This window comes from Oncorhynchus nerka, linkage group LG25 (genome assembly GCF_034236695.1).
Source record: "Oncorhynchus nerka isolate Pitt River linkage group LG25, Oner_Uvic_2.0, whole genome shotgun sequence".
In the NCBI taxonomy this organism is placed as follows: domain Eukaryota; kingdom Metazoa; phylum Chordata; class Actinopteri; order Salmoniformes; family Salmonidae; genus Oncorhynchus; species Oncorhynchus nerka.
The window spans coordinates 48,054,383-48,079,591 of record NC_088420.1 but is presented as its reverse complement, the minus strand read 5'-3'; the positions used below and the strand labels follow the sequence as shown (position 1 = coordinate 48,079,591).

At 43.2% G+C, this 25,209-nt stretch overlaps 1 protein-coding gene across 2 annotated transcripts in view; it reads left to right on the top strand.

The window, feature by feature from the left end:
* The window catches only part of LOC115109603 (G1/S-specific cyclin-D2), a 129,019-nt gene that overhangs the window by 93,222 nt on the left and 10,588 nt on the right, over positions 1-25,209 (top strand). The window contains exons 1-4 of one of the 2 annotated variants that reach the window (XM_029634694.2): positions 10,970-11,429; positions 12,823-13,038; positions 16,441-16,600; positions 24,830-24,978. In XM_029634694.2, coding sequence (XP_029490554.1) covers positions 11,235-11,429; positions 12,823-13,038; positions 16,441-16,600; positions 24,830-24,978 — 720 coding nt within the window. In that variant the 5' untranslated portion in view covers positions 10,970-11,234. Of the gene's footprint in view, positions 1-10,969; positions 11,430-12,822; positions 13,039-16,440; positions 16,601-24,829; positions 24,979-25,209 lie in introns of those variants that run through there. The other variant, XM_029634695.2, reaches the window with a different exon arrangement.

The window sequence follows — 25,209 nt, the reverse complement described above, 5'->3', positions numbered from 1 at the left end:
AGTACTTTGTTGAAGCACCTTTGGCAGCGATTGAGTCTTCTTGGGTATGACGCTACAAGCTTGGCACACCTGTAGTTGGGGAGTTTCTCCCATTCTTCTTTGCAGATCCTCTCAAGCTCTGTCAGGTTGGATGGGGAGTGTTGCTACACAGCTATTTTCAGGTCTCTCCAGAGATGTTCGATCGAGTTCAAGTCCGGGCTCTGGCTGGGCCACTCAAGAACATTCAGAGACTTGTTCCAAAGTCACTCCTGCATTGTCTTAGCTGTGTGCTTAAGGTTGTTGTCCTGTTGGAAAGTGAACCTTTGCCCCAGTCTGAGTTCCTGAGCGCTCTGGAGCTGGTTTTCATCAAGGATCTCTCTGTAATTTGCTCCGTTCATCTTTCTCTCAATCCTGTCTCCCAGTCCCTGCCACTAAAAAACATCCCCACAGCATGATGCTGCCACCACCATGCTTACCGTAGGGATGGTGTCAGGTTTCCTCCAGATGTGACATTTGGCATTCAGGCCAAAGAGTTCAATCTTGGTTTCATCAGACCAGAGAACCTTGTTTCTCATGGTCTGAGAGTCCTTTAGGTGTCTTTTGGCAAACTCTAAGCCGGCTGTCATGTGCCTTTTACTGAGGAGTGGCTTCCGTCTGGCCACTCTACCGTAAAGGCCTGATTGGTGGAGTGCTGCAGAGATGTTTGTCCTTCTGGAAGGTTCTCCCATCTCCACAGAGGAACTCTGGAGCTCTGTCAGAGAGACCATCGGGTTCTTGGTCACCTCCCTGACCAAGGCTCTTCTCCCACGATTTCTCAGTTTGGCCGGGCAGCCAGCTCTAAGAAGTTTTAGTGGTTCCAAACTTCTTCCATTTAAGAATGATGGAGGCCACTGTGTTCTTGGGGATCTTCAATACTGCAGAATTTTTTTGGTACCCTTCTCCAGATCTGTGCCTCAACACAATCATGTCCTGGAGCTCTAAGGACAATTCCTTCGACCTCATGGCTTGGTTTTGCTCTGACATGCACTGTCAATTTATATAGATAGGTGTGTGCCTTTCCAAATCATGTCCAATCAATTAAATGTACTACAGGTGGACTCAAATCATGTTGTAGAAACATCTCAAGGATGATCAATGGAAACAGGATGCACCTGAGCTCAATTTCGAGTCTCATAGCAAAGGGTCTAAATACTTATGTAAATAAGGTACTTCTGCTAAAATTTCTAAAAACCTGTTTTTGCTTTGTCATTATGTGGTATTGTGTGTTGACTGATGAGGAAGAAAAATGTATTTAATCAATTTTAGAATAAGGCTGTAATGTAACAAAATTTGGAAAAAAGTCAAGTGGTTTGAATGCTCTCTGAATGCACTGTATAGCTTGGGATGTAAGTCTATATTTTGGGATGTAGGTTTATATTATTGGTTGTACACTAGATAATGAAATTCTGATCTGTTGCTGGCTATTACTGGAGGGACCTCTTTACTTTAATGATTGAATTATCTCCCCCTCCTCTCAGCTGTTTCTTGCAGGGCCACGCTGACTGAGTTAGTGCCTGTGCTGTTATGGGTTCATTGGGCTGGTATGTTGCAGGAATCTTTGGATCAAGGTAATTTCACACTGTTCAACATTTTCCCAGGCTGTTAAGCTTCCCTTTACCTTTGTGCCACTCGAAGAACGAGATAAGGAGTGACACATGTTGCCATTAAACACACACAGCATCCCTGCAGCACCCAGGGCTGACGCCACCACCGGGGCAAAGGAACGACTTGAAAGACATGGACTATAAAATGATCTTCTGACACTCCAGTTTCCCAAAAGGATCAGATTATTGCAGCCTGTCCAAGTGTGGTACGTGTGTAGTGCATTCATGGGTGGTACTGTAATAATGATGAAAGGGGTTGGATTTGTCATTGCAGAGGTCCAGAGTTTTGGGAGGGAGGCCGGGCAGGCGGGGCTGTCGTTTGTCTTTATCAGATACAATGAAGATAAGAAGGTGTGTTCTTATTGTTCTTATGAATAGTTTTTGTTATGTATATTAAAGTGTATGCGCGTGTGAACGTTTGCGTGAACGTGGGTGTGCCTCATCATTTATGTCTACATCTGTGCCAGTGTCTGTATTCAACCAGCAGCACGTGTGTTATGGTTCTTTTGTAATCTTCCCAGACTGTTCCGTGTTATTATTAGATATACCAGATGAGTCAACACCTGATGGGTATGGGTGGAAAATGAGAGGGGTATAATTGTTTAAGTAATCTAGTTATTCTCTACTATACCCAGGTCCTGCTCTCATGTACCATCTGTTTCTGCTGGAGACCTCCGGGGCCCTAACCTAACCACACACACTGCATGAAGATGGTGCCCTTACCCACTGTGTGTGTGTGTGTGTGTGTGTGTGTGTGTGTGTGTGTGTGTGTGTGTGTGTGTGTATGTGTGTGTGTGTGTGTGTGCAGGTGTTGGCATTGGGAATCAACAATGAGTTGATGACAATGAGCCCATCAACCCTTGAAACCCCAAGACTATCTGTTTCAAAGTCAATAGGAGAGCCTCTTAAACACAGCTGCAGTCAGAAAGGTTTCTGTGAGACAGGACTGCTACCTTATTCCCACCTTTTCAACTTGTGGAGAACACATAGTTAAACTTTTCATGTTTGCAATGCTTTTTGTCCGTTTGACAAATATAATGTCAATAGGCAGCGTTTTTCTTTGTTCCCAACAGGGAGGGGTGCATGAATCATACATTAAACATGATTCGCATGAATGCCTCACTCAGAGACAACAGTTCTCTTTCTTTCTGGGCAATTTGCAGCAAGTGTCAAAACTGGGTGTCTCTCAACTTGAATGCAAATATCTCTCTCTACTGTATGCTGTATGATCATAATTACAGTTGACGTGTTTATGAATCATTGACTTCAATTCACATAGTTCAATATATGTATTGGTCTTTAGAGACACAAAATGGCATTACCTCCCAGGGGATTGGCTGCCAGTCATTCCATCTGTCTCTCAATCTCTCGTTCTGTCTGTCTCAAACTGACATCTGTCTGAGGGAACATATTGAGGACACATCGAAGTATGAAGTTTGAAGGCCATACAAAGTTTTCACTCAGACAATAAAGGGTAAGTATTCCTTGTGAAGTAGCCAACAGGACAATCAGTTCATTAGGGCACAGAACAGAAAATGTTTTAAAAGTTTTGCAACAGACAAGGAAAATGTGTTTTTCTTATTGGACAGGTCCAGGTAGTCGCTCCCTTTTTGAGTCTGTTTTCTTCCATTTGGTGTCTAATGAACACTACCCATTGGACAGTACTGCATTACAATAAATGTTTGGGATGATGCACATTTGGTTTGTACATGGAGCTGAACGTCTTCAGGATGTTTTTACTCCCTCTGGACCAACATTCCAAATAGCCAGGAATCAGGAGGGCCGCCTTGTGCAGAATTACACCGTGAGGGACACAACCTGCCCTCAGAGAGTCCTTGCATTCTGTTTCAAGGCCCCTCGGAGCAACAATGCCTTCGTTCTTATGTGTGGGTTGCAAAGGAAGGGAGGGAAAAGCTTGGGCTCTGGTATAGTATCAGTAAGCAGCTGTTGCATGAGTGACAAACTCAAGGGCTACCGATATGAACATGGGAAAATCCTAGGGAAGCAGGGGGTGAAGACAAAGCAGCAGATGAGCCTCTCCACTCAAAAATGTGCTGTTGTGTTCTTCTACAAGTGTGAGAAAGAAAGGAAAACCTATACTAAGTATCCTCTGGACGGCCAAGGGAATATTTACTGTCCTTGTCAAACTGTACCCCAGATCTTCCTCTCTTCTCCTCTCCCCAGTTTTGATGAGTCATTGAAAGGTTGTTGGTGGAGTTCAAAAGGTAGGGTCAAGCATGTGAGAGAGGAGGGTAGAAGGGGGGGTAAAGAAAGGTAAATGAATAGCAGACTGGCTCTTCTCTGTTGTCGGAGGGAGGGTTTGGCTGGCTGGTGCTGTACAGACATCCTTATTGTCTGTCCCGTGCAGGTAGATCAACACCAACTATGTTCTCTCTGTGTAGACACCCATATGTCCCTCAACGCGCTGTCAGCAACCCCTTTGATAGATTCTGGCTGAATGTAAAAAGGTTGCTTTGAGTTTTAACTTGTGTTTTCTAAACTTTTCAAGAGCTGTTTCTTTGACTGATTTTCTTGCTTTGAAAACGGAAGGGAAGAAACGACAGCCTCGTTTCTTCCCTTCCGTTTTCAAAGCAAGAAAACGTTGAAGATTTGTTGTATGACAACCGAGAATAGGCCTACAGTTACACATTGTTTTGTTTTCTTCTCTTTGTTCGTATCTTGATTGTGTCTTTTCCAAAGCTTTTTGGGGCACCTGCTAATATTGTAATATCAGTCATATGTTACAAGGTGTCACGACTTCTGCCGAAGTTGTTGCCTCTCCTTGTTCGGGCGGTGCTCGGCGGTCGATGACACCGGTCTTCTAGCCATCATTGATTCATTTTCCATTGGTTTTGTCTTGTCTTCCCACACACCTGTTTTCAATCCCATTCATTACCTGTTGTGTATTTAAACCTCTGTTTCCCCTCATGTCTTTGTCAGAGATTGTTTATTGTCATTGTTGTGTTTGTTGTATAGGTGACGGGTCCTCGTACCCATGTTTGTTTATATTCTGTTCTTATTAGTGTTATGGAGCATGTTACGTGGACATTCATTAAAAGACTCCATTTTACACTCCGTTTGACTCTCCTGCGCCTGACTTTCCTGCCACCTATACACACGACTCTGACACAAGGTCCAGACTAATGCAACTTTATAACCGGTTGTAACCACCCCCACATAGCATATGAGAAGGTCTGCAGCGTCTACCTCTGTCTTCAGCATCAATTTATCTCTTTAACAGGGAGGGTATTCACCTTGCCCCAAGGCGTGGAGAGATGACAAATAAACGTTGTTCTTTTGCTCTTGCCCTTGTTTTTGGACATAATGAGATAAGAAATCATTTTCGGGAGGACATCTTTGCATAAAGAACGTCTGAGGGAGTCTACAGCCCTGGTCATTGGTGCCAACGTTGCAGTGTAACGTCAGTAATAGAATGGTGAGAATAAAACACGATTCTGAGACCATGCCACAGGTGCTTGAGCTTCCAGGGACAACCCTCACGAACTGAGTAGCTTGGTTTCTGAAAGACGTCCAGAGTATGGAAAGGGGTTGAGAATGTAGTCTGTAGCGTTTGCTTATCAATCCATTATTGCACGTACTTATTCCCACTAAATAGTCCTATGGCTGGTGTGTTTATTCTGCAGGAGCTGGCTCTCTAGATATCCCTCCTGTCCTCTCTCCATCTGTATGGCTTGAAATAACTTGCCATCCTCTCCCCATTGCTCTCCCATATAAACGCAGGTCTCCTTTGCTGTGACGTTATGCCATTCCATCTTAGGGAAATGCAGTCGAAAATAGAATCAAGTCAAATGAATCGGTTTGATTGAATCAAACATGGATGCATGTGTTCCTAATCTAGTGTGTGAGGTTGAAAGTAGAATATGTGTATTTTGTTTTAGCGAAATGTGCAGTGTTGGGTGGTCATGCGAGCTGAGTTATGGCTACCTGGCTTTCTGATTCTGTCTGTTATTATCCAGGTAGCCTAACAACTGTACTCTGTCTGTATTCTACGATTAGACGAGATACAGGACATTGTTATCACCCAGTTGTATTGGTACTTCTTTGTGGATATCAGCAATAACATGAATGATCATTGGAGCATTGCATACAGCCGGTATTATGGTATGGATCGATCTTTTGGTATTGCTTTACACAGACCTCTGCAGTTGTTCAACCACAACAAAATAACCCGAGGACGAGCTCAGTTGTGAGCTTTGCCCAATGCATTATAAGAAAATGATAAGCATGCATAAGGTGTTTTGAAATAAAACATGTAGCGAATATAAATGATAGCATATTTTGTAGCAAGTGATGTCTCATGACCACCTAACACGCAGTGTTCCTACATGGTTGTTACTACATGGTAGTAGTCATTTAGTATATTTTGTTACTTGTATGCGACAAGCTAAGGAGACTTGGGAGTTATAACAGATGTTCAAGCTCAGGTTAATGCAGGAAATGGTTTGCATTACTTTGGAAGTATAAACGAAATAACTTGCCTGATAAGGTTCTGCTTTATAGTGCACAGATGATGTTTTTGAGATGACAATGTCAGGGGAGTTCCTAGTGTTAAAACGTTGTAATCAACTATTAGAATGGTGTGTTTGTTTCACTGGTGTATTATTTTGCTGTTAACTGTTTTTCAAGTCAGCCAGTGTGGCAGTTACTGAATAGTGAACAAATGTAAACATGGGGCAGAGTGGTTGAACCTCTTATTAATTGGAATTAACAGTGTATGCACGTGGTTTGTGTCATTCAGCATTTCTGACCCTGTCATGGTTGATTTAGGGTCATCTTTTTTACATCAACAATATGTTAGATTTATTAGGACATTTTTGGGGAATATTTTCTCCGCTTTTCAGTTGTGACATGTAACACAAATCATTTGTGCTGTTTTTATAACATAAACAGTAAATATGTTCACACCAGGCCAAAAGTGTGGAATAAGAGAACAAAATCTACTTCTATAAATAACATTAGTATATATCTTAATTTAGGAAATGAATTAGTGAACTTTATTCATATATTATGTTATAAATAATTAAATGGTTTAATTTTTTATATTCAACCAACCGATTCTTTAAATACTATTAACAAGGTTATCAATAACATTTCCACAGTCTTTTAAAAAATAGTTTCAAAGATAAAGCATAATAAAAGGACAAACATAATATATATGATTTGTACCTACAGTCTGAAATGATATAAAGGCATTCAAACCAAGAACCTACAGAGTGGATTTGCCTCTTTCTGCCTTTTTGCCCTCTAATATGGTATGGGAGACAAATCTAGTTACGTGTTCCATCTATTTGATTGTTTAAATAAAAGTGAAAAACTAAATGTGTTTTTTTTTTCATTCGTGTTAATTATCTGGTTAGAACGATGTTATTTGTCATGGCAGAACTGCACCAAATCCAGCTTGCCTCTGTTGCACATAGCTGCAGGTGTGTTAGAATGAGCTCTAGGTATCCCACATTTCACATGTTTTTCAAAACGTGCTTCTATCACATGCCATAATTGACATTCTCTATAAATCAGCCAACTTTCACACAGCCTAGTTTAGTAAGATTGGGGAAATGCCTTCTTTTTAGAACCTATTTTTGAACCTGTTTTGATAATTATTTTGTAGTAGTTTCAAATGTAGTTCCATGTAAAAGCCAAATCAACACATTATGATTGCTTCATTGCTGCATAATTGATCTGTAAACATGCTCACAGGGAAGATAAACAATGTCAGAAATATGTTATAAACTGTAAAATTATAAGTTTTTTTATGAATTTGAAAAGATAACATATGGTATAGAACTTCTACATGGTTTTCACTTCAAATATGTTCATTTTCTGAATTGTGAAATTAAAAATGTTTATTTTTCTTTTGATTTCAATATCCTCTTTTTTCAGTCTAATTTGTTTGAAAGGAGGCAGAGACTCACAACCTATAGTTTAGGCTACTGCTGTCATTTGTGGAGCATTGAAACCTTAAACTCATGAAGTTTCTTCCTGATAAAAATGCCCGTCTGTTTGTTTGACAGAGTTTTAAAGCATCTTAATTCTTGTTTTGGTCAGCAACCTACTTGTGCTTTCGGTATGCAGCCTAGCCATTATTTCAAAACCTTTATGTAGGGCTGTATCATGCCCCTTTGAGTGAGTGAACGTTGAGTGAGACAAACCATTGCAGTCACACTATGAGGTGAGATATTTTTTAAACCTTTTTAATTCCGAATAAAGTTCAAAACAAACGTTGCATTGCCTTGTGTGTGCGTGTGTCCCCCATTTGGCTATAATGTTAATTGCATGCATCCGGGAAATAACATGCGCCTCGGCCCAATTCTGCGTTTGACGCTCAGCGCCTGTGATGACGTCATTACTCCGCGAAAATACAGCATGGTTCTTTCATACTTCTTCCAAACTCGATAAAGCTGCGGCAAAACTTTTGTCTTTGTTGGAATATAGGAAATGGGCTCATTTTGCTGTCTGTATTTGTACCTTTTGTTAGACATCTGCTGTCCAAGTAATTGATATTAAAAAGTCATTTCTGATGCCAGTGACAGGTGCATGAGCAAGTCATGAGATGCAGGCATTCAGAACATGAGCCGCCTCGAATAAATCACCGTTATGAAAGGCGGAAATATGAGAAATAAGTTGAAATTTGCATTTTATTGGGCATTATAACAAATCAAATGCACTTTGCCATCGGAGGATTTGGTTGAGACGCGTGGCCATCAAAGAGTATCTGTCCGGTCTGGTGAGGTGGAAACTTCCATCGGACATGATTGTGGAAATGTTGCCTCAATTTGACTCTACTTCTGCATAGTTTTATGCATCCCATGTGAATCTTCACGATCAGTCATTATGGCGCGGATGGGTTTGCACGATGTAGAATTTTGATTGCTTATTCTGTTTCTCTGAGGGGAGATTAATTTACCAGAGTGACTCGTTGAGATGCGTCAGGGACTGGAGGAGCAGGGGAACCCCTACACACTGCTTCCACACAACGAGCAACTTGCTGGATGTGTTGGCTGGTAGGCTAAACGCATAAAAAAATCTTAATTGAAAAACGTCCGGTATTGTCTTTGATGCCTACTCAAACGTTGTCATTTTTGTAGTTCAAAACATTCCAAAAGAAAGGGAAGATTTTAATCACTCAGTGCCTCATTCATGTAGGCTAGTTTTTCTTGTTGTTGATGGTCACAACAACATAAAAGGTTATCATGGAACCAATTAAGGAACAGTTGGGTGTTTTGAAGATTTGTTGCATGACAACCAATAATACAGTTACGTGTTGTTCGTTGCGTTTAGTCCTTATCTTGATCATGTCTGTTCCCAAGCTTTTTGTGGCAACTGCAAATATTGTAAGATCATTCAAATGACACAAGGTCCAGACTAATGCAACTTTGTAACCGGTTGTAACTTGTAACCATCCCCACGTAGCATGAACAAGTTTGAAGCAGGTGCATCTGTCTGCAGCATCGATTCATCTCCCTAACATGGAGGGTATATGGTATTCACCTTGCCTCTTCAGACTCATCACCCCTCGCCCACAAGACGTCGGGAGATGACAATGAACCTTTCTTATTTTGCTCTTGCCCTTGTTTTGGGGACTTAATGAGATAAGAGCACGTTTAAAGAATTTGCGGCAGGCCATCGTTACATGAATAATGTCCTTTTACTGGTGTGTATATTCTGCAGGAGCTGGCTCTCGAGATATCCCTCCTGTCCTCTCTCTGTGTGTGTGGTTTGGTATAGCTGGTCTCCTTTGCTGTGACGTAACATTTTATCATGGAACTAATTAAGAAACAGTTGCCTACTTGCAGCCGATGCTATATGTCTCTCATTTTTGCGTCGTAAACAAGTTATAGCAATGTTGATCAATATTGTAGTAGCTTATAGAACTGCTTTATACTTTTCCAAGTCAAATAGTTTTTTAGTTTCAACTTTAAAACGTGTGTGAGGTGGAGGTTTCATCCATATGGAATGTGTTGCTTTCCAATGTTTTTGTTGCTTGATAGTTGGATATCATTTTACGATGTCACTCTATCCTAGGGGTACAATAACATCCGCTAATCGTGTGAATTGATAAATGGTCATTGCAGGAGTTGGACAGCCCTGGTGCTCCGAAGGTAGCCTATGCAATAAAAGTCTGCCCAGTAACAATCAGCAAGCCTCGGTCGCACGCAGAATACCTATTGGCTATATGCAAATTGTGACAAGGGGAGGAAACAATCTCGAGACAAAAAATGCTCTAAAGAATCATTTCCTAGTTCTCTTACAAGTAGAAGAACAAAAGTGTTGCCATTCAGACCGATAGAGAGACCCACTCGAATGGAATTTAACAACTTTGATCGCACCGGGAGACTGCCCCCTCTGCATTTGAAACACAATCAATGCAGGATAGTCTAGTTGACGCATCTTTGGGGGTAGTTTATTATTAGAGACAAGCTTAAGCTTTTTTTGACAAACTATATCAGATCTGCTTAGTGCTCCTCCAAGATTACATAGACCTATTTAACTGATCTCTATCACGGCAAGATTATGGTTGCCTATAATTAATTCTGACATGGGTCCTATATGTATCACTTTCTGCATATGAGTGTTATGATCACAACCTCAAAAATAGGTATTATATGTATATATTAATACATACTGTTGTCCAATACAGAGCATAGGCTGTCATCGTGGTGTTATCTATAAAATAAGTTTGTCGCAACATCTTGTCTATGCTGCAATACATTTCCTAGAACGCTATCTCATTCAACCACATGCGTACGGCTTCTGCTGCTATATAAAAGATACTGTATATGGTATACCTGTGTGTGTGTGTGTGTGAGCGCGCGCGTGTGTGTTTTGTCGGCGAGTCTGCGCGGGCGTGTGTACGTCTGCGAGGGAGGGAGGGAGGGGGCGACTATAAGTTCATTAAGTTCATCAGATAAAAGAGAAAGCAAATGAACAAGGAGTAGTTTTGCTTTTAATAAACTGAAATAGAGAAATAAGATTATCCTAATGCATGTTTATAAAGTTGTACAATTGGAACTATTACTATTCCTACATGCAACATCCCCTATGAATGCAGAGAAACTGTTCCCCTGACGAGTTTTAACTCAAGCACTTGCTGGATTTATTTATGCATACATGAAAATCGTATAATGAATCAATTGATATAAATATAGACTTTTATCCAAGTGAATTGTCTCTATTTGTACATTTGACACATGGGTGGGGGTGGGGTTTTGTTTGTGGTGATATAGATTTTTATCATGATAAAATAAATAAATATAAAGTATATAGTTGTAAAGTAAAAGTGTAGCCTAGAGAAAAGAGTAACAAATGTTTGATGAGAGCATGTTGCGTCTGGGCAACTGTTCTACATAATGAGATTTGCGGCTTGCGTCATGGTCAGTAAAGGCAGGCTTCAAACGTATCCAGCCAGAAGAAAGTAGAAGTGAACTGTGGGGGAGAGGAAAAAGTTCGCAAGGAGAGGCAGGACAACTCTTGGGAGCCCTGCAGTCTCACTTTATGCCTCCAAAATACTTTCTTTCCAGTTTATTTGCATCTTGTAATATTGCTATAGTACTTTCACAAGAATAACCCAACTTTTTCAAAACTGAAACGACCATGGAGCTGCTTTGCCTCGAAGTGGACACCATCGTCAGAGCTAGTCTTGATCCGAATCTTCTGTGTGATGACAGGGTATTACAAAGCCTGTTGACCATTGAAGAACGTTTTCTTCCACAATGTTCATATTTCAAGTGCGTTCAGAAAGATATTCAGCCATTTATGAGGAGGATGGTTGCGACTTGGATGCTGGAGGTTTGTACCGAAACACTTCAACTCTAGGCTATTTCCGTGCCTACGACTCATCTCAAAACACTAACATCGGACTTTTCACTGTCATTTTGTCAGGTTTGCATGGTGTGAGAAAGAGGGTTGCATATCACATTGCCAAAATAGACAATCGTGGTAGCATATAATCAACTACTCGTATTTATATGGTTATTTTATCTGTAGCGTATTTGAACCAAGTCACTGACGATTTTGATAGAGATATATAGGCATGTGGTTACAGTGGTGTATATAACCAGATAAAGTTATTCTTTGCATATGTCTGATCTATGAAATGTGCCCTGGATTATTTTGTTATGTTTTAGATTGCCAAAATATTTCCATGCACACGTATGCAGTTAATCCTTGCCCTATTCTAGCCTATATTCTAACGCCATATTGGTTTCTATTGGAACTGTTGCAGTTTTTCTGACGATTTTACAGTGTCATAAACGCCATAACAGCAGTTGAAACGTGTCCGGAGTGAAAGAGCAGTGTCTAAACTACATAGTCATAATTGAAAATATGCCGAAATATGTAGCAAACATTTTCTATTTATTTTTTAAATATCGGATCGCGGAAGGGGCGCGGGCCTATTTGTTCCTCTGGTCTCGGCATTGAAGTCCGTCACCCAGGAATTAAGTTAGATTTTTTACACTTTGTTTGACATAATCAGTTGGAAATGGTCTGAAAAGAAACCCGACCGTCTGAGCTTTATTTTCATGTAAGAGTTATTTAACTAGGATTCATTAAAGATTTTATATTAATTTAGGAAAAAATATTTCGAACTGGCGGTGACGCACTCGAGAGCAACCGCATGCTACTTCGTTTTCAATTTGACAATTATTTCGCATTGAACTTCAAATGTCATGTTTATCAATTGTCGGGTCTGATGTGAAAGACATTGGTGTTCATTATGATGTGAAAACGATAGATGTAGACAATTTATTAATATTTTTAAATATTTTATGAAAATATGACGAAGGAAAAAAAAGAAGAGTTTCCGTATAGGCTACTGTGGTGCCTGGGTGTTTTTTGGCTGGGGTGATTGTGACTTGTATTCATTTCTTACTGAATGAACTGAAGGAAGTCGAGTGCATTGACAGCCTGTGCCGGAGACCTTTTTCAAACATAGAAAATAATCCATTTAGAATGTATTGATGATGTCGCAACAAACAACTCTGGGCTGGGCTCAGTTCTTGGCCAAGTCCCAAAGCGTTTCAAAGAATGGATATGCATATCTGGCTATTAGATTATTTCCATCATTTCGTTATGATTTTTATGTTTCACATGAATTGAACAATTGAAATTTTAATTGAAATAACTGGAATTTGATGATGCCAAATGCTGTACATTGTCACATTGTCGCCTCTCTCTCTAGGTTTGTGAAGAACAGAAGTGTGAGGAAGAGGTTTTTCCCTTGGCAATGAACTACTTGGACAGATTTTTAGCCGTGGTTCCAACCAGAAAGTGTAATCTGCAACTTCTTGGAGCAGTTTGCATGTTCCTTGCATCCAAACTGAAAGAAACTCGTCCATTAACTGCAGAGAAACTCTGCATCTACACAGATAACTCCATCAGACCACAGGAGTTGCTGGTAAGCAGTTGGTTTCTGCCAACAAAATGATTCAATTTCAGATTGTTATTATGACATTTGTTAACATTTCTATGAAACTCATAGCTAATTGTTAATGTAATCAATGCTTATGCTATGAGCCATATCTCAAAAGCCACCTATATTTTTAATATTTATTCATATTATTTTCTTGTAAAAAACTATGTTGGCCCTATTTACATGCATGGAGATTCATGGAGATCATCAGCAATCCTAGATTTATCAGCAAACCTAGATTCCATGTAAATCAATTGTTTATATGACCATTTTTGGCCCCATCACTGTAGGACCCAGAGTGTTTGTCCCCCAAGAGCTCTGTAATATTGGACTGTACAGTAGGTTTTTGTACAGTGGTCTCCATCGCCATCTAGTGGCAAGTATTTGCAGTAGGTCGAGGTCAGTGTTGAATTGAAGCCAAGTTTTGGATCGAGCGAGTGATCTTCAGAGGCTGTAGTCTACAGAGAGGAAGTCTCACATTTTGATGGTCCTGGCAAACACAGTTTTGTCGTTAACCTCAAAAGTTTGCTTCACTCAAGTTTTGTCCTCACAGAATGGACACTGTTACTGTTTTTTGTAGATCCTGCTTCAAAAAGCACCTTTTCCAATGTGGCAGAATAAAGATGTTTATTACATGCATACAATACTTTTGACGTTACAATTCGGCATGCGATTTGTTAGTTGGATAACTTGGCTGTGGGTGCTCACAGCAAGGTTTCACTTGACCTGGTGTGATCACATCCTGCTTGTCTTGGTTATGGTTATTTCTGCAGTCCTTGGTACCCCAAAGTTAGAGCCCTTGGCAAGGTCATAGGGTCATGATGGACCAGACGTACCAGTTGTTAGATAGTTCACTCCCAAGCGGTGGAGGTGAACATTTAAATAGTCTGTTTTTCACATCAGAAAAATATTCCCTCTGCAACATTTTATAAACATCATTTAATAAACAACAGTGAATCCCACTCGTTGATGTGAAATTAGTCACATATTATTCAGTCGTGGAGGCTGAGAGCTCAGGGCCTGCCTGGGCCTGGCCTGGCTCCTCAGTTGATTCCTGCAGCCAGCGGCAGTGTTAATTAAGATGGGGTGCTGCTGATCCCAACTCTTTGTTACTAAGTAGGTATGGGCTGGAGATGCCAGCCATTCCCTGTGATGACAGGCCCTGGACCAGTTTATTGGCTAGGCGAGACAACCTCAGCAACTATCTATCATTGTTTGTCATTATATTACATGCTGACAGAAGCAGGATTAACATCAGGTGAAGAACTCCCTTTAGCTGGGAACCGGGCTGGGCTGGGCTGTATCCACCCGTACTCATGTTGTTTAGGCCTGGGTGAGAGGAGAAGTGGTGAACCCTGTCCTTGAGATGGTTTCATGTGGGCTGCCTGGGTGTGTTCACAGCCAGCTTCTCTATAAGGCAGTCTTTTGGCTCACAAATAGGCACAGGAAACAGGAGATCAGCTGCTCAGCCCATGTGATAGTTTTTTGGCCCCATCTTTGGTAACAATTTCTTGTAAAAGAAACCACAATGTCACCCAGAAGGTGTGACCCGGAAGCACTGCATGGAGGGTGTGTTGCAAAGCTCTCCTTCTCTCATTCTTTCTCTCTCCCTCTCTCTCTCTCTCTCTCTCTCTCTCTCTCTCTCTCTCTCTCTCTCTCTCTCTCTGTCTGTGTCTCTCTCTGTCTCTCTGTCTCCCTCTCTCTCTCTCTCTCTCTCTCTCTCTCTTTCTCTCTTTCTCTCTCTCTCTCTTTCTCTCTTTCTCTCTCTCTCTGTCTCTCTGTCTGTCTCTGTCTCTCTGTCTGGGAGAGAGAGAGGGAGACACTCCGCACTGCGGAGTGCGGACAAGAGTTAGGTCATAGTCAGGGCCATCTATCTATACAATTCCTAATTGAGTCCTTGAATTCTAACCGCAGAATCAAATTTGTCAATGGCCTCTTTCACAGCGGTATCTGTGGTATTGTTAAGAAGTGACACACTGAACCTTAGCAGTTTGCAACCGTTCTATGTAAGTTGATAGGGAAATGCAACACCCTGTGAAACTGAAGTGGGGATATCATAGGGAAGTATCATCTGGATGTTAAGTGCCGCTTGCGCCATCCAGTGTGTGGTCCCCTTTCAGAAGAGAGGAGAGATACAGTTCACCTGAGATTGGGAATCGAATTTAGTCATCGGTCCAGAGTTACCGTGTCATGGAGCTCTGAGAGCAGTTAATGGCTGCCACATTGGACCGGCGTCATCTCATGACTAAGAACCATGTGGCTCTCTGAAGGGGAAAATCACTAGCTACTAGTCACAAGGACAGTCCGAACCACACAATTCCCCCCAAATTAGTCACCAGCTCCTTCCGTTACTCACCCTTTCTTCTCTAAGAAAGCGAGGGCAACCGTACAACTTAAACATAACCCCCCCCCCCCCCCCATGTAAATTAAGCTCGGCCTAAATGTCATTGGCTATTACTGATAGACATTGGGAAAGGGCAGTTGAGGCTACAGCTCACAGTTGAAAGTTAAAGTTAATTAGGTGAATCTTTCACTTATAGTGTAGCATTTGTTTTATTTGAAGCATGTACTTTTATGCTGTTAATGTCCAACATTAGGTATAGAGTTGTTTTGTCTGTGTTCCTGGTGAGCTATAAATCGTTGTAAATTAGCTCTGTTTGGCGTTTGTTTAACATTATCGAATACAGAGCCAGTATCAATGTTCATATAGATGGGGTGGAATGAATTGTTAGGTGCCCAAAGCAGGCCATAACTGTGGAAAATGGAATGGCTCCCAGCAGCTAATGATGAAGGTAAAACCATGCTATCCTGTGCTAACCTATTTGCTGTGCATTTTTTCTCATGCATTTGTACATGTAAAATTGATACTGTGTCATTCATTCTGCATAGACAGTTGACCAAAAGGTCAGCCATATAGCTAGGAACCCATTCATTGCCTCTGTTGGCTTGAGCATGTTAGTAAGAGCTAGTCTCAGAGTCCCCCTCCACCCCCATCCAATCCCCAGACCTCACAGGTCTCTCCTGAGGAAAGTCCCAGATGCCAAACTACTAGACGAATGTTGTGAGGTCACCTGCGTTCGGGTGTCAGAGCTGCTGTTGCCTCAGCCAGCCTGCTTTGCTCTTTTTCCTAGCCAGGGAGAGTAATATAATAATGATATTTCTCTTCTCAACCACACCACCTTCTATGCTGGGTAGGACAGCGTAGGGCAAGGCTAGGGCAAGGCTAGGGGCTCACACAGGCAAAGAGACAGCCTGCCACATACAGTACAGCCTCCTCGGGCCTGGCTCGGTGTCAGCCAGGGTGGTGCCGTGTATATACAGAATGTTTAGCCTAATAGCCTCTCTCATCCTAACACAGTCTCTCCTCTCTCTCACTTTCTGTTTTAGGAGTGGGAGCTGGTGGTGCTGGGGAAGTTGAAGTGGAACCTGGCGGCTGTCACTCCAAATGACTTCATAGAGCACATTGTGAGGAAGCTGCCATTGCCCGAGGAGAAGTTAGTGCTGATACGCAAACACGTGCAGACCTTCATTGCCCTCTGTGCTACAGGTACGACAGGAAACAATGTTGCATTCTGTAGTGTTACTAAAGTCTCTCTGGGGGACAATGATAGCATTTGAATCGAAAACATTTACGTTCTCAACAGATGAGCCAATGGGGATGTGGGTTGCCATCTGATATCACTTTTGTCTTGCGTTTATTTTTTGGGCTCCCGAGCCACGTTTTGCAAGTCAGAGTGATAATGGATGTGCTGCCAAGTCAATTAGGTGCTGATGTCTTGCGTCAACATAGTTGCAGCTGTTGCAAAATATCCTCGTCTCTCTTCTCTCGACGCAAAATTCAAAATCCCATTCTAATCAACAATGACTGGAGGAGCCCCATTCAGGTTGCTATGTGGGCCCCGTCATGCAGTGTCGTCACGCCTTATAACTTAAGTGAGATGCATTACCTCCTTGTGTAAATGTGTGCGGCCTAGAAAAGCATGTGTCATGGAGGACGTGTACCTGTGAGAGTCTCATGTCCGCGTTCGTCATGTTTCTCTCTCCCGGCTGTGGCGTCTGGTACGGTCATGTTCTCGAGGCATATCAGTGGCTAATAGAGCATGGAGTGACACTTCAAAGGGCAGGGGCCTGGTTTAAGGGACATTTGCGTGTTCCCGTGTACTCCGCGACCAAGGGACGATCTGACGGGGGTGGGGCCTGGACATTGTCTCCTCTGCTCTCCAGGTTGGATTGTTTCTTTAAGATCAAACATCGAGCCGTGGGAGTGACAGGAGATATGATCTGAAGAACTGGAGAGGAGGAGGGGGGCGAGAGCAAAAAAAAGAGTAAGAGGAGGAGTGTATTGTTCCTGCAGTGCACGTCATGTCGTCATCGCTCTCTTCGTCTCCCCATCTTCTCACGCCTCCCTACTGCTTGGGGGCATGATGACTTTCCCATGTTCAGGGAGTGTTTGTGGGGCAGGTTCTCCCAGCACACACCCCAGCAGTATGGGGGGTAATGGGATCCAGAGCTGCAGCAAGGCTTCCCTCTCCCTCCCAGACCCCCCCCCCCGGACTCCACCCCAGTGTTCCACCTCTGGCCCCACAGGAATGCTCCCTACACTCCTTTATGGGTGAGATCCATGTGGTTGTAGAGGAGTGTGCGTATGGATGGATGGAAGGGAGCTAGGGTGACAGGTCTCTAAACATTGCCACTTTTGATGTGGAATCCCTTTTCTGATTGTGCAATTGATAGTGTATGTTGTGAAAGACGGAGAGCACATTGATGGTCTCCATGGGAACTGGCCAGAGTCCCATTGAAGACATGGAATTTTCCATCTCTCACTCTACTCACTCTACTCTCTCACTCTCTCTTTCACTCTCTTTTCCTGCCTCTCTCTCTCGTTCTCCATTTTTCTCTCTCACTTTCTCTCGCTCTCTTTCTCTCCCTCTCTCTCTCTCTCTTCCTACCTCTCTCTTTCTCATTTTCTCCTTCTTTCTCTTCTGTGCCAATGGAGAGATTACTGTGAGGAACGACTGTGTCAGTGATCGGACCTATTCCCAAAGCAACATTGTGCAAGGCTCCCAGTGCACTTTGTCCTTAATTGCTTCAATGAGGCAGTGGATATACACATACGAGTCTCGTGGAGGAAGATGTCTTCCCGACTTCTTGTAGAAGGGAGCCTTGCCGCAGATAACTGGGATTAGCAGCAAGCCATTTTGTCTGAATACTCTCCTCAGAACTCAGATCTGTATCCAGGCAAAGAGTGAGTTGAACAATTTGTTGCATCCGAAGATCTCTGGGAATTCAAAACCCATTTTGTGCAACGTTCCCAGCCATAAATCAACTCAACTATCTGGTGAGAATCCTCCCAGAGAATCCCCCTACAAACATGCTGAGAAGGTGACGCTGGAAGAGGAGGTTTCTAAGGCTTTGCTATTTGCAAGAGAGTTGACAAAGGATCACCTGGGGCCTCAGTATTTCATGCATAGAAGAGATTGAACTCACCCCCACCTCCACCCCCTCTTCTTGGGAAACTTGCATAAACCAAGCCTTCTGTTTTCAAGGGAGTGAGAGAAAGAGAGAGGAGAGGTGGGGAGACAAAAACGCCTCGTTTTAATGGTTCCTCTCTTTTGATGGAAAAGTTCCGTTCGAGGCACTCGGTGGGGATCTGGTCAGATGGCGACGGCGGGCCAGGCGGCGCAGGCCGTTTCAGTATTAATTAATAACGCGGGAGGTTCCATTCAGCACTATGCAAATAGTCTAGGGCTCTGCTAGAGCCCAGGAGAAAGGAGACAAAGATCCGGCCCTACATTTCATATGCAGAAGCATGTAAGGGTCAGCACAGCGGGGGCACTCCATAGGAAACACCAGCTTCTCCCCAGGGCAGCCTACAGGATAATGGTGGAGAAACAAGCTCATTAAGGGAGATTATGGCCTCCTTCTTCCACAGAGACACCAAGCACTGCTTGTCCCATTCTCTTTCAATAGACTTAAAGACGGGGTTGGGGAACGAAACAGATAGGCCTGAACATGTCTGATGATAATCAGATCTATCCTACTCTACTGGAGTCATCCTGAGAGATACCGCGCCGTGTGGTCAAACATGATCGAAGAGACCTGCTGCAACATGCAAGGAGATGTGCCTTCGACAGCAGTTAGTGTGACAGTGACCTAAACTAGTGTGTCACGAACCCCTGAAGTCCACCCGGGTTAATAGGCAAGATGGAGTAACACAATGGATCTGTTAGACCCCATCAGGTTGTCAGTTAGCCTGTTTGGACACTCTTGGGCTCCACAAGCACTTGATTAGAGTGTAGAATACCGTGTAAATAGGTTTCCTGCTGTAGGTAGGGAGAGTCAGTCGTTAGGTATCTCAAATATGCCCTCTCATTTTCTTCCTGAATGCCTGTTGGATGGAGAGTTGGTCCCATAGCTTCTCTAGTGAGATACGATTCAGACTCTACTGGACTGCATGGCAGAGGTCCTTCATCTTTATTACCAGTGTTTGTAAACTGAAAAAGCTTCCGATTTGATTAGTCAGAGCATCCAATAAATTGCCCTCCTCCTTCTCCTCCATCCAACGATCCTCTCTCCGTCTCCGTCCGCTCCAACTCCATTGATGTCGTCAGCATCAATGGAGGAATGGAGGAAGCTTTCTCACAGTATGCACACAGGAATGTGATACACCGTGTGTCATAGAATGGTATGTCCTGAGCTAGCCTTACTTTACTGTGGTAATCAACACCTTATCTGAAAGACTGGGAGCAGTTCGCCCATACATCCACCATAAGGCCAAGGAATTCATTTGTAGGCGTTGCACTTGTCCTAGCAAGTCTCTGATTTGAGCCTCTACCTACTTCAAATCAAATTAATTTATATGGCCCTTCGTACATCAGCTGATATCTCAAAGTGCTGTACAGAAACCCGGCCTAAAACCCCAAACAGCAAGCAATGCAGGTGTAGAAGCACGTTGGCTAGGAAAAACTCCCCAGAAAGGCCAAAACCTAGGAAGAAACCTAGAGAGGAACCAGGCTATGAGGGGTGGCCAGTCCTCTTCTGGCTGTGTCGGGTGTAGTCGGAAGTTGTACTTGTACAGTTGAAGTCAGAAGTTTACATACACTTAGGTTGGAGTCATTAAAACTTTTTTTTCAACCACTCCACAAATTTCTTGTTAACAAACTATAGTTTTGGCAAGTCGGTTAGGACATCTACTTTGTGCATGACACAAGTAATTTTTCCAATAATTGTTTACAGACATATTATTTCACTTATAATTCACTGTATCACAATTCCAGTGGGTCAGAAGTTTACATACACTAATTTTACTGTGCCTTTAAACAGCTTGGAAAATTTCAGAAAATGATGCCATGGCTTTAGAAGCTTCTGATAGGCAAATTGACATCATTTGAGTCAATTGGCCTACCTTCAAACTCAGTGCCTCTTTGCATGACATCATGGGAAAATCAAAAGAAATCAGCCAAGATATCAGGAAAAAAACTGTAGACCTTCAGAAGTCTGTTTCATCCTTGGGAGCAATTTCCAAACACCTGAAGGTACCACGGTTCATCTGTACAAACAATAGTACGCAAGTATAAATACCATGGGACCACGCAGCCGTCATACTGCTCAGGAAGGAGACACGTTATGTCTCCTAGAGATGAACGTACTTTGGTGTGAAAAGTGCAAATCAATCCCAGAACAGAAAAGGACTTTGTGAAGATGCTGGAGGAAACAGGGACAAACATATCTATATCCACAGTAAAAACAGTTCTATATCGATATAACCTGAAAGGCCGCTCAGCAAGGAAGAAGCCACTACTCCAAAACAGCCATAAAAAAAGCCAGACTACAATTTGAAACTGCACATGGGGACAAAGATCGTAATTTTTGGAGAAATGTCCTCTGGTCTGATGAAACAAAAATTGAACTGTTTGGCTATAATGACCATCATTATGTTTGGAGGAAAAAGGGGGAGGCTTGCAAGCCGAAGAACACCATCCCAACCGTGAAGCACGGGGGTGGCAGCATCATGTTGTGGGGGTGCTTTGCTGCAGGAGGGACTGGTGCACTTCACAAAATAGATGGCATCATGAGGACGTAAAAGTATGTGGATATATTGAAGCAACATCTCAAGACATCATTCAGGAAGTTAAAGCTTGTTTCCAAATGGGTCAAATGTACAATGACCTCAAGCATACTTCCAAAGTTGTGGCAAAATGGCTTAAGGACAACAAAGTCAAGGTATTGGAGTGGCCATTACAAAGCCCTGACCTCAACCCTATGGAAAATTTGTGGGCAGAACTGAAAAAGCGTGTGCGAGCGAGGAGGCCTACAAACCTGACTCAGTTACACCAGCTCTGTCAGGAGGAATGGGCCAAAATTCACCCAACTTATTGTGCGAAGCTTGTGGAAGGATACCCAAAACGTTTGACCCAAGTTAAATAATTTAAAGGCAATGCTACCAAATACTAATTGAGTGTATGTAAACGTCTGACCCACTGGGAATGTGAGGAAAGAAATAAAAGCTGAATTAAATCATTCTCTCTACTATTTTTCTGACATTTCACATTCTTAAAATAAAGTGGTGATCCTAACTGACCTAAGAGGGGGATTTGTACTAGGATTAAATGTCAGGAATTGTGAAAACTGAGTTTAGATGTACTTGGCTAAGGTGTATGTTAGTAGTTTTTTTCTAAGGGGGCGGACATTATCCACGAGGAATAACATCTGAGGTTTGGAAGTAAAGTAAATGTTAGTGGCTGGTGGGTTTTGAGTTTGACCTGAATGTTGTTCTCATGACATGAGAAGTCTCCCTGAGCACAGCTGAGGTTTCTGGGTAAAGATGCCTCGGGTCAGCTGTTTATCCAATCTTATCGGTTGAATCCTGTCTAGAAACAAAACACAACAACAGAAAGCCAGGGATGAGGGATTCTAACTGGGCTCCAAACAAAAGCTGCCAATTCATATTCTTCCAGTTCGGAGGGGTCTGCGTCCTCCCACGCTAAGCCAGAGTGCTGTTGCTCAAGTCTCTGGGTCGCGGTGGTGCAACACTGAAGCAAGTTGTTACAGGATCCAAACGTTAAGGAGGATTCCTGTTTTTGTTTCTGGCAAATCACTGTGCCTTTGGGGCTGTGCTGTGGTGACCCAAAACTCCTTTCGTCTTTCAGGGTTTCTTTTTTTCAGTTGGAGTCGATCTGCTATTATGGAATAGGCAACGTTATGAAACCTGCGAAGATAAGAGTGGCAGATGAATATTTCATAGGAAAGGAACGTTCTCTTTCTATGCTACAGTAAGCATACTGCAATACAAGTCAAAGTTCACAGTTGTGAAGCCTGTAGTGCCTCATCTCTCTAACCCATGCTAGTTTACAGTCTAACTAAACGTCTGTGAAAGTTGTGTTGGCTACCTGGCCCTCTCCATTAGTGGTGAGAAACAGCATAATGCCAGGCCCCAAAATGATGTTTGTCTATGACCTTAATGAATCAATAGAGCCCAGGTCCTCAAAATGTACCTATTAAGGAAAATAATAATACACTTTAATAATACACATCTGTATAGAACACAGGCTTTTGATTTGTTGCGCTAGACATTATTTTTTTTAAACATTTTCGCTGTTACTCAAGTTTAAATGTGTAAACAGTGCATCTCACCCACCCAGGAGTTGGCCCTGGTGAGCATGGCAGGAGAGGCAGGCTGGCAGGCTGGGTGAACAGAGTGGAACGGAGAGGAGGCCTAGGGATGGATGCTGTGGAGGGGGGAGGAGAATGAGCCATTGAACGGGGGTGAGAGATCGGAAGGCCGGGCCAGCCAGCCGCTGCTCGCAGGGAGCTTTCCGTCGCAGGCGTCCCCACTCAGGCTACATACACTGTTTATCTTCTGCATGAATATCAATGAGGCTAGCCTAAAATACGGCCATTCTTCCCCCACTACATGCAGCAGTCACCACTGACCCACCAGCCCCAGAGTGACAGGCTCCGTCGACTGCACGCGTATGCCCCTTGTTCTGCAACAGACCTGTCTTGTCCTCTGGGGGCCAAAAATCTGCTTGCTGCCCACTGCTCCACTTAGGCCCCTTGCTTATTTTGTGTGTTCGTGAGCGTGCGCACATATAGGCTTACAATAGGTCCATGTATGCCTTTGTCCTTTTTTTCACTATAGAAAGCTCTGCTGTTAAAGTCGTGATGTAAAGCTCTGGGTTCTCTGCCCTCGTTCCTGTTGGCTGGAGGTTGTCTTTAATAAATCGGCCCCTGGCAGTGGCCCAGCAGCTAACCCAGGGGTGTATAATAAGTTCATTTATTTGTCAACACTGAGCCACAACATGAGAAAGCGCCTGGCTCCGCACGTTTAAAAGGCTGCTATCAAAGGACCTACCTCTTTGATTTGGAGAGAGAATAAAGAGAAAAGGGAAGCACTCCCCTTCAGAGCCACACACACAGTTTGCTTCTGCTGTGGAGTATGGCAATATGTAAATGTGCCGGCTGTTTCTCTATGGCCCTGTCCACTCCTCAAGCCCATAGGTGGTCCGGCTACAGTGCAATAGCTGTGGGGGGAGGTGGGAGGGCTACATTTTTCTTCTACCAAAAACTCAAAAGGGTCCGGACACGGACTAGAGAGCAATGTGCAGCAGAGCGTTGTCCCCCCCCCACACCCGCTCCTCCCTCCTTGTCCCCTACTCTCCCACTTGTTCCTACCCCCCACCCCCTCCCCACTACTCTTTGTACAGCCGTCGGATAGAATTGGTATCAGTGGAGAGGGTCTGTTGCCTGGTCTCTCAATTGGGTGAGATGAGGTGATGATTTCAGACAATGGAGCCACACACTCTCCTGCCTTTCCTCTCTCAGGCCTGCCGCTGGCTGCACTCAATCAATATGCAAATAAATAGGAGCTCCGATAACACAGCTGTTGTAGTAACAAGGAGCTGGGCATGTATGTCACCTCAACCAGCTTGTTTCTGGAAAGAAGGGACAAAAATACAGGAGAAGAGAGATAGACAGTGGAGTGATGGAGGGAAGAAATTGAAACTTGGGGGGGGTGACAGGCTTAAAGGAGTAGAAGGATTTTTTTTCTCTCCCTTCCTGGTCTCCTGGCCCGTTCACGAAGCTGTCTTATTTGCATTATGAATGACAGTGAGGGGAGCTAACAAGGTTATTGGTCTTTGAGACGCACGCCTGTGACCACACGTGGAAAAAGGACCTACAGCAGTGAGCATTGGCAGAGGGACTGTGGATCTTTATCCCACCCTTTCTAAGCGCTATGGGGCTTTTTTTTCAGCCAGCGCACGGTTTACTCAGGAGCTGGAAGAAAAGGTGCCAGACCAGGGAAGGTGATTGGGGCAGAAGGGTGGAGGAGCAGGGGGGTTTGGGGTTTTGCCTTTCAGCTCTTTTTTACAACCCTCATTACACAGGGCCCTGGTCATTAGTGGGAGCCAGAGCTAAAGTGGATTATTTATGACCGCCAGATTAGCCAATCAGATCGTCTCTAGGGGGAGCGTACTGTCTGTACCCCTATTGTGTCCCTTGAAGAAAACTATTCACGTCTCACTCATTAAATGTAGTGGCATTTGATGGCTCACCTGTAGTGTGTGTGTGTGGTGTGTATCTCTGGCAGTGTGAACCAGTGTAAAGGTGTTTGAACTGGGGATATGTTCCTCTAAAATGGACATGTTTTAAAGCTTTTTTGAGCAGATGGACAAATGCTTCCTCCATTTACAGCCATTTAGCCTTAAAGTACAACTTTTTCATGCGTGTGTATTTGCATATGACTCATCAGCGTGTTTTTTTTGTCCTCCAACAGACTTCAACTTTGCAATGTACCCCCCGTCCATGATCGCCACAGGCAGTGTGGGAGCAGCTATCTGTGGCCTCCAGTTGGACTCGGGTGACCAGTCACAGTGGGGGGACAGTCTCACAGACCTGCTGGCCAAAATCACCAACACTGAAGTGGTGAGTGACCTGTCTTTCTATCCAAATCTGATTTAGGAGAATGCTCTTTCAAATGATTTTTCTCAGCCTGATCAGTAGAGTAAGAGCAGAGGTTGACGTCTATTCACGGACTCTTTCTCAGAAGCATTATTCAGTTGGGTATATCTGAGTACCTGCACTTACAGTAAAGTTCATTTGAAATATGTGAGTCAAAGTTGAACCACAACTAAGTCTTTGATCCATTCAGCCAAT